The sequence below is a fragment of the Anopheles aquasalis genome, chromosome 2 (genome assembly GCF_943734665.1).
Source record: "Anopheles aquasalis chromosome 2, idAnoAquaMG_Q_19, whole genome shotgun sequence".
NCBI lineage: Eukaryota > Metazoa > Arthropoda > Insecta > Diptera > Culicidae > Anopheles > Anopheles aquasalis.
Window position 1 is genome coordinate 79660647 of NC_064877.1, and position 10000 is coordinate 79670646.

At 46.3% G+C, this 10000-nt stretch overlaps 1 protein-coding gene across 3 annotated transcripts; it reads right to left on the reverse strand.

Moving 5' to 3' along the window:
• Window positions 1-395: 395 nt before the first annotated feature.
• Window positions 396-7289, reverse strand: LOC126572520 (uncharacterized). 3 transcript variants are annotated; one of them, XM_050231896.1, is made up of 4 exons: window positions 7180-7289; window positions 2640-2899; window positions 2440-2563; window positions 396-939 (listed from the first exon to the last, which is right to left on the reverse strand). In XM_050231896.1, exons 2-4 carry the CDS (start codon window positions 2831-2833, stop codon window positions 832-834), a joined length of 426 nt encoding a protein of 141 aa, XP_050087853.1. In that variant the 5' UTR covers window positions 2834-2899; window positions 7180-7289; the 3' UTR covers window positions 396-831. The 3 variants fall into 3 exon arrangements, with proteins under 3 accessions (XP_050087853.1, XP_050087854.1, XP_050087855.1); XM_050231897.1 differs by having other exon boundaries at window positions 2640-2894; window positions 7180-7286; XM_050231898.1 differs by lacking the exon at window positions 396-939 and adding an exon at window positions 1115-2165.
• Between the last annotated feature and the right edge of the window lie 2711 nt (window positions 7290-10000).

A 10000-nucleotide genomic window follows, 5' to 3' on the forward strand; every position in this document is an offset into this window, starting at 1 on the left:
ACAGAGAGCACTACATGCTGTTCGATGGCCATGTTCCGGACTCATTGAGGGAGTTGATCCAAGTAATGAAAAGCTACATGATACGTTCGCTCACCGCGATTGAGTATGAATATGGCCAAGCTTTCACTGCCAACGGTTGGAAGGGACGAATATGTTGGATCGGATACCTACCTTTGTTTCAAAGATTATATGGAAACAAAAGAAATGAGTACCATCGTGATGCATGTACCATCAATCAATTCCAGAACGGCTGATTCATTCAAAAAGTTCTCGATGGAATACAAAATTCCCAGTTGACACAAAACATTTTCTCCTGTTGTTTCTAAGTTAATACCCATTAAATGAGCCAAAATAAAATAAAATAAATAAACGAATATACTTCAATACATTCTTTGATTCACTGGCATCCTCTTAGTTCACGCGAATCAAATAACAGTTAAGAGGTTTAATGTTTTATTTCATAAAATCATGCTCTCAATCAACAGTGGCTGTCAATACGGGATAAAAACGAATAGGAAATCAAGCTGCACTAAATTAGTAACCAGCAGGCAAGCTGTTCAGCCACTTCTAAACATCGGATTCGGAAAGAAACGTTTCTCGAAAACCCGCTAAACACACAACAACAAAAACAACTACAGAAACGGCCTTTCATGCTGATAACACCACCAGACCTCCCGTCATTCCTCCTGCACAAGTGGATCGATTCCTTGTTGTTTCTAGGTCGCACCTGCTGCCGCGCTGGGATGCGTTAATATGGCAAAGTGAAGCAGGCACCAATCACAGCACTTTGTCTCGTCTGCCGATCGAATGTTGTGCCATCGACTACGCAAACTAGTGTTTCCTGGATTTGATCCGCTTCATGTCGTCATCCATTGCCATAAATCGGCTCAAACGCTGTCCATTGAACGGTTCATCACTGCCTGGTGGATTCAGGCGCATCTGTGTAAAGAAAATGATCAGATCCTTGTTAATGGAATATTCATTTACAAGTGATCGTGTCCTTTTTTCGTGTGTGCTTTGCTGTGTGCTAATTTAAAAATTTCCTGTGTGCTAATTTAAAATTTAATCATTCATTATATCAAACTCCTTCTACGACATCCATTTGATACGCACCTTTCGTGTACAGCACCCGTGATCCCGTGTATAGCGTTTAGCTGGCATTTAAGTAGCATGATGTGTGGTAGCTGATATATGGTTTGGCACCGAGTAAAGATTCTTGTGCAAAGCGAGCAAACTTTCCTCGTATCTATGCCTAGTCTGTGTGCAGTGTACGTGTACCATTTGGTTTGTATGATGTGCTTGTCCGCGTTATGGTAACGTTCATAGTTTTATTGGTCCCAAGTGGTTTAGTTGGATGTTTAAATGGGATATACCGTTTTCGTGAAATTAGTTTAGTTTCGTTGCAGTTTTGTTCGTTAGTTTGTTTGTTAGTCTCAGTTTGCAAGGAACGTTTCCTCCAACAGATAGAAGCGGCCAGCCAGCACGGGTTAATAAAGGTATTTGATAAGATTATTTGTGTGAGTTACGATTAGATAGCAGCAAGATTGCTCGATTTTGTCATTCTTATCTTACGTAGGCTTATGCGAAAAGAACGATTATTGGAGATATTAAGCTATTGATTAGGGATACGATGGGTTGGTTCGGTTTTATCTTGTTTCATTTGGTAACCGTCGATTCGAAATCAATAATTGTGGATACGAATCATTAAAAGAAGGCCAGACCCAACACGTATACTTCGCATTACGTATTGTGGAATGTCCTAGGATTCCATTTGGTATTAATAAAAGAAATGGTTGTAGAATTAAACAAATCAATAAGACAAGCTTACAAAGAAACACAGGCTACAGAACTCACAGAGGACAGAGCTAGGTTTTATATAGGAAACATTTAGCACAGTGGGAAACGAAATAGATAAAGTCTTTTGGCTTCGTCAGAAGAGTCGCGGTATGTTCTTTTCGTTCTAGCAGAGCGTCAATGAGCAAAGGTAAGCTCCGAGTCTAAGTGAAACGAGTCGGCATGTCTTGGGCAACTTGAGGACAAATACTAAGGTAGATTTGCACAAGAAATTCCGTTTTACGATCGCACGCTACAGTCACAAGCTAGTGGCCGTGTGAACCGACATTGTGCCGAATCTAGATCTCAATATTCTCTTTGGCGGATCGTTTCTGTGAAGCAGATATGAAATATAAAACGGAAGAATAAGCAAGAAGCCGACAAGAAAAGAACAAAAGAGAAAGAAGGCGAATAAATCAGAATGTTCATAATCGCTGATCGCATTGTTTGATTTGTTAATAGTTTTGTAAACCGTTTGCTTGGAGCTGTTTTGGGATGTGCTTCGTGCAGTAGCTCCCAAACCCCAATCCGCATTACGGAAGCTAATGCATTGTGTTTGTGTGCGGTTAAAATCTGCATAGGTAAGGGAAAAAACGTAAACTCTACCATGATCCGGTATTTCTCCTTGCACGCGTAGTTCGACTCGTCGACGTCCTTGTAGCAGTCGGATTTGTAGTCCTCTGGCAGTGGTTTGCCTTCGTGTTCGCACAGCTTGTGCAGTGGCCGTGATCTGTGAGGCAGCGGGTAACATTCATAAGCTTATCGATTCATCGGCGAACAACTATGAATTTTGCGATTTTACTTACTTCACGATCATCTTATCCATTCCGGTGGGCTTACTGGTGGGGCAGTAAAACACATCCGGTGTGTTTTTGTCGTACACGATCGATTTCCGGAGCAGATCTTTCTCGGTGTACTTGATGTGTTTGTCTGTCGTTGCCCCCGATAGCTGCACCGCAATGCACGCCACGGTGAGAACCAGCACCACGACCTTGCTCATGATTGCACGGATAAGTCACAGAGTCACACGCCACGCGACGATTGGCCTATTGTTTTACCGGCTGTCCTGTGAAAATAAGAAAGGGAAAGCCAAGTATGTAAAGCAGTACAGCTGTGAGGGATCGTATGTGGAACGTGTGGAATTTGTGTTTGAGAATATTAGTCTCGTGAAACAATAGAAGCGAAAGGAGAGTCACTATCTTGCAATCATTCTTTTCGACTCTTCGAATCATCTTCGTTTGATACGATGATTATTTTAACCAATACAGACGTCCAATAACGGCCATACAAAGTAAGCTTAAAACAGATGTGCGACGCACTGGAGACGCTCTTTGGGCGAGCAGACACTAAATCAACAAGATAAACGCGCAAACGTTGTTCAACTCGTTCCGAGTGCCCATTCAGATGGGTATGCAGAGATGCCGTGTTGCTGTTAGCTGTCCCGGACCTTGGGTCCATTAAGTTTCCGTTCACATTGCAGTCGTTGGTTGTCCATCATTTGCATCGTTCTCTTGGTGCATACTTTGTGTGCATTGCCTATTGTTTGCGTAGCAGACGTGCAAGCTTAAACAAGTTTCTTCGAATGACCTATTCCATCCATCAGAAGTCCGAGAATCGACTCCACCTAATTCGCTAATCGTACGTCGTACCGAAACCAGCCAGTTAAACTCCGAAAAGTGCAAAATCAGTTCCCTCTCCCACAGTGATCGGCGTGAGAGAATCAGCAGACACACCGTAAGAGTGCCTATTTGGAGCTTCCGCCTCGCACAAGCACATGCGGACGTCGGACGCCCGAGAGCAGATGTTGGACTTCAGAAGGCGTAAAGTGTGGGCCATTTCACAGTTAACGCCCAGCAATCAGCAGACGCGCTGGTCTGCACTGATGTAACGTTTGCGGTCTGTGGCCTAACATGGGGCAGCACATGGAGGTTGAAGTGGCCCAAAGCGGCCGGCATGATCTCATCCTCTTCACCTCACTCACCACTCACCTTGGAAAGCGGATTAAGAACGGGCCCGGTCGGATTGAAAAAGGTCGGACGCCCAGAGGGGTGCAATGGAGCCGTATAAGTATAAGGTAACGGGACTGTGAGCAGTTGTAAGACTCATGGGCCGTCGGGAGTCGGCAAAGATTCGTCCGTCTTCCGTCTTCAGTAGATGACGACGACTGCGACGGCGATGATGAGGCGGATGAGGTGATGCTACCCCTTCGGCTGTGGGTCGTCTGGTGTGGTGGCCGCCACGCAGAAGAATGATAAAATGTGGAACAGACAGCTAATTGACAGCTGGGCCAGCCGAGCATGGGCGAGAATCTCTCCCGTTGGGGAGCTCGCTAACAAACTCCGTGAGCAGAATAAGAATTCGGAGCGATCGCTTGTCCGGCATTATAACAGGAATGTCTGGAGAGTTTTTCTTTGTTGGGAGAATCTATGCACCCTGGATTACCGTAACAATAACGCGTTCCGTGGTTACTAATGAGGCAGCGAACGAAAGCTTTCAATAGGCGTGTGATCTTTCGTTCGAAGAGCGAATTCCATGTTGTTCTGGATCACGTTCGGCCATTTCTTGAAATAATAAAGCGATCGTGCTCAATGTTTGCAAACGTTTTTCTGTGGATTCCGGTTTTTGGAGCGCAAACAGGATCCACGAAGATCGTTATTCGATCACCTCCAAAGTAAGGTGTTGGTAACCGCCGCGCAGGTCCGCAAATGAGCATTTGTGTAGGCAGCTGACCACCTTCATCTTCTCTCTATTTGGTCGCCATAATCTTGGCCAGTAGCGCTACCTGTGCCACTTCGAAAAACAAACCCACGAAGAGGGAAATCATTAATAATACCTCATCCACCCATCCTATATTGGGAACCTTGAATCTTCGATAAAATGTCACTTCATTCCGGCTTGAAAAAGTTGTTTGATTGCTTTTTTTTGCGAGCTGGCTCTCAAACTGGTGCTCCAACGCGATCTCGACACTCTCCGTCTTATCCCAGTTTTATATTTCTGTTGGCGGATGAGTTGTCATTTTGTCTTCGGCTGGACTGGACATCCCTTCCACCGTGAAGACGAAGACGAGACCGTGGAAATGCTGCTGCGATATAGCCTGGTTTCAACTAGGAACAGGACCACCGAGGGAGTGCAAAGCCAACGACGACGACGACGACGACGACTACGGGTGTTGGATGCTTTAAACCGGCTGCTCGTTGCCGCATTTGAAGGCGCGTTGCGGTCGAAGAGACCACGGAGCATGATACGCAAAAAAGAAGCCAAGCCAACCCATTAACGCGCGAAATGAGTTTGCTCCCGGAGTTTGCTGCCGATCGCCCTCTCCAAGATCGGGCGGTAATTGAATTATTTGATCGTAACCGCCCTGCGCTGGGAAGCGGAGCTGTTGGTGGACCGATGAATGAGATCATTAGCGGCACATCCGGACCTAATGGGACACCGGCAGGGTCCGTTTTGGTTCCCAGCACCTGATGCTTCACAGGGGCATCGCCAGATGGGACAAGATGCGTTATTCCCAAACATGCGGCACACCAGTAAGAAAGAACTTGTCGGTCCAATTAGTGAACCATCTCTGGTAGTGGAACTCAACAACGTTGAGGTTCACACTAGACCATGCGCGCAGCTCCACAGGCTCAGGGTTAGCACGATTTCGAAAGTCACAAACTCAACGCACACAACAACTCGCTCGATGGCGTATGCAAACGTTCCGGTCACGAACACCGCGAGTCAAGGATTCGCAGGTCACCGTACATGGTTCACTTTATGCAACCATTTTTAGTGGCTGTTTTGCATACATTATGCTGTGAGATGAGGTTTTCTTTCGACTCAGCTCGTAGCTAGAGCTCAACTCAACTGCATATGGTCACGGCTGGCGATCATTACGATCAAACACAAGTCAGCAACCGAGAGCGACCGACGGTGTGCCCGTCTGGACTGACGCAATGAGTGAAAGTTGCGTGTACGCTACGAGGAATGATGTTTTCGAGAGTTTCACAGACAGCCTCAACCGACCGGCTGCAGTATCGCTGCTGACCGGTTTCATACGGCCATCAATCATCTGTGAAGGTTGCTGCTATTCATGTTGCTTCACTCGATTCATGCATTTCAGGAGATGTCCTTGGTGTTGTGCGAGACACGCTCTTCTGATCAGCTGTATAATCGATTGTTTGCTTGCAAGCTTCCTTCTCTTTAGTTGCAATTCCTTTTCTGGTTCACCAGAAAAAGCGCCACGATGGAAGATTGTACTGATCACAAACGTGAACGCTCTCTATCGCTGTTCATAAAACGATTTACAACCCACTTTTATATCGATTGTTCTTGATCTTAACGACTTTCTGCATCGATGGCGATCGCAATTAGCACGGAATAAAACATCCACGCCGGTGTGGAGTGTTAAACGTTCACTAACTGCGAACACTCAACGAGCGACTTCCGGTACACGATACCGCGGTACATCGGAATCGAGAACTGCTTGTCACAAAAAATGCGCCCAAAAACGGTGGCCAGTCCAACCGATCTCCCGAAAGATTGTGAACGCGTGGACAGCGTAAAGCGGTCCAGCGGTTGCGGTGCCAAAACCGGTTCCCTGGTCACCGTTTGCACGTGCGTTATCATGCCACCACCATTCAAGGCGGACACGCAAGCACACGGGCAGCAGCAGAAAGGAGATGGAGAGGAGAACAAAAAGCCTTGGATGCCGACCTATTTCTCCTGTGCGCGCGCGCGATCGCTGCGCCCAGGCCTGGCGAACGCGATTATGCTTTCGTTTTCCGATCACGACTGACCTAGCGCCAGTGCAGTAGTGAAAGACTGCACCAAGGAGCACCCAAGACTGCAGGAAGGTTGCAGGGTAATTTACCGACAAATTACACCCATTTGCCGTTCGATTCCGATCGATCGATCGATCGTTCGGTTCGAAGCAAAAAAAAAACACGAAAGACTTCAACGCCCTCATTTCCGTGCATGTTTTGTGGCACGAATAATATGGTTCGATTGCGGTGTTCACTTCCTGGTACAAGGGATCATTTGGACCTCTCTTGTGTTGCTAAAAAAGGGTACAACCACCGCCGTCCTCCAGATGGCCTCTTAAAAATGGTGATTTCATCGTTTCTGCTTATAAGCGACGAACCCGAGCCGCGTCCCACGCAAGATAAATGTGAGTCGCCTCTCGTGTTTGTCATAAACCGGCCAGCGACAATTGCTCCGTGTGGTGCATACAGAGTAGAGAAGAGGAAGGAGGAACTCGACACCTCGCTTGGTGGTGACACGTAACCGTGCACCATTTGTCCTCACTCCCTCGAACACTTCCACGACGCTATAAACGCTACACACGCGCATACGAGCACACACCTTGGGCTTTGTTAACCTCCAAATCACGCCACGGCCCCACAGTCACACACTGTTCTTCACGAGTCGATTCCCAAGCGAACGTCGTTTGCGTCCGCTCTCGTTCGTTCACGAAATGAAACTAAGAAAGCCAGAGCGAGCGCGCTCCATGATGTCGGTGCGGTGCTACGATCGCGATCGCGTGCTTGAGAAGAGAGTGTTTGGGCAGCGAGAGAAAGATCGAGGGAGAGAGATCGTGTGTTGTGCTCAAAAAAGGCAACGCGAGAGTTGTTATTGTTTATCGATTGAAGCAGCAAACTACGTTGGGTTGTTTGGGCACTGCTGGCTACTAATCCCATCGGCATCGGTTATTACATCAAACTGTAAAATCGTCAATTTGGAATGGTGATCGATGATGGGTGTGTGCTGTATATAAGAAAGAAAAGGAAAAAAATGTAACTTTCGTTTCGCCGCCATCGGAGCTACGGCTGGGGATTGCACCAGACCGCCGCCGCCGCCAACCTGTTTAGCCATGTGCACCGAGGCGCGATTAATGCGATTCACTTTCGATTTCGCGCGTATGTGGTTCGGCGTTTGAAGCTGTGGTTGCAGGTGCATCCGTCTTAGCAAAATCTCTTCCTCTCCTATGGTTCCGGTGCTTCAGGTGGCAAGCTTCCTTTCGTCTCCGCCTATCCGGTTGCTTACATCAGCAACCCAAAGCATTTTACGATCATGTTTCAACGTCACACCACAAATTGTGGTGTGTGCGGTGTATTCAATGCATCGCATTCCGGTTCGAAATAGATATTCTCTGGAATGTCGTGTTCCTATTGTGGTTGCGGGTGTGCTTTGGAAATTGAATTCAAACAGCAGAATGACGATGCCGTTTTCTTGCCGCTCAGCATCCGTTCTGGTGCGCGCCAGAACTGCCAGCCCAGCGTGAACCCCTCGGTTTTGCCATTAAGCCCTTTAAATCCCGTGCTCCAGGAGGAGAAGAGGATGGAGGGCAATCGTAATGCACCGTAGCACAGCAAAGCAAATCGTAATGGAATGGAAACGTAAGCAGCGAGAACGCGATCGTTGCGCGGCCGCACGTCCGTCTCTTGTCTTGGCAGTCGCGCGGCGCTCTTTCAATGTTGAGCAGGAATCGGTAAGCCGCACCCAGGCACGGGTCGGGCGCCTAACGGGGTTTTAATGGCGCGGAAAGTATTCACTGATTGGGGAGGGTAGTTCACGGTGCGCATTGCTCCATGAGGGAAGCCCACCGGGAAGTGGAGCTTGCTAGAATTAATTCGACATTAATGTCGAGCGCCTTCGTGTGATCTCGCTCACAGCAGACGACAACGCCAGTCGGAGAACAGAAAGGGTTGGCAAGAGAGAATGAGTGCGGTCGAAAGGTGCCGAATGATGGGGTGATATCAGTGGGAGCGATCGGATTGGCGGGAACACACGTTACGATCGCGTTCTTGCCCTTACCATGCGCTTGCGCTGACCCAAGCTGGTGGCGAGAGAAAGCTTAGCAATCGGTTGGGAATGCAAAAAGCCCTCTCGACTGCAGGTTTATTTAAGTGTTTTGGTTCAAGCGCATCTTGATGGAGAGATGTGAATAGCATTGACCTGAAAGCAGCCGGAAGGAGATGTTGATTTGTAAGCCATGGTGGTGCATGTGTGCAGCGGTAGCTCTGTCTTCATTCCGTACCGTTCACCGCGCGGTGTGATCTGTGATGGTTTCATGTGGCGTCACGGTACATCACCTGGCGTTTTCGTGCCGAAGGCTCGTTTAAACGCCGGCGCCTTTTTGGTGGTTGATGGTAGAGAAGGGATTGCTCTGAATGTTACAAACTGATATGAACTCAAATTTTGCGTGAAATTATACCGTCGTTAAACGGTCGAAGAACCGATGTAGAAGGAAATGTATGAAAGAAAACAGCTTCTGTAGTCCAGAGTCCATTTACCCTTGCTTTTAATTGTGATTTGGGAGATTTCGTGCGCCAGGATATATTTTACTAACCAGGTTTTGTTAAATAACGATAATAAAGTATTCGAAGACTCTAAGGAACTCAAATTAAATCCAAAGCTTTAAAAAATAGCGAAAATTGCAAATAATGTCGAATGAGACTGTTATTTCTGTTTTTATTTAGCATTCCGACCAACGAAAAGAAAAGAAACACAGAGCGGCTCATTCAAATGGCTATAAAAATTCTATAAAAAACCCACAGGGTGTTCCTTCGCCAACGAGCGACACGTGAAATTTAAGCGGCCTACACGCTCATTAATGTTTCATTCATGTTTCAATATTAATTATGCAGAAGAGAAGTATGATTAACGTCTTTATTTTATTGATCGTCTGTCTGTATTATCAATAGTTCATCAATTAAGACTACCTCCGCATCAATATCAGACGTGAGTCTCCGTTAAAATTTCAATATATAGGCCTTTGGTGTCATCCTTTCTGATAATTTTAATTTCTTTTACCAGTTTTTCAATGTAGCCTACACACGATTAATTCGATTTTCGTCAATCTACTTGCATACAAACATTGTTCAATAAAATTGAACATTCCACCCGACCAATTTACGAACGGAACACGCAACTGAAAACGAACCGAGAATAAGCACCCGAAGTTCAGGCCTCAAACGGTGTTGAAATTATAACAGGCGTGCCATAGCAATGAGGGTTGAATTTTGTAAAATTTATTTGGATTTCATTTTCATGTATCTCTCGCATTTTCTAAACGCTATGATTTATACCAATTTAATAATCAAATGAAACAGATTAGAAAAAGTTTTAGCAAATAAGTTTTAAAAGTACTTCGTGGTTTTCGGTTAAAATAAAATTTTGTGAT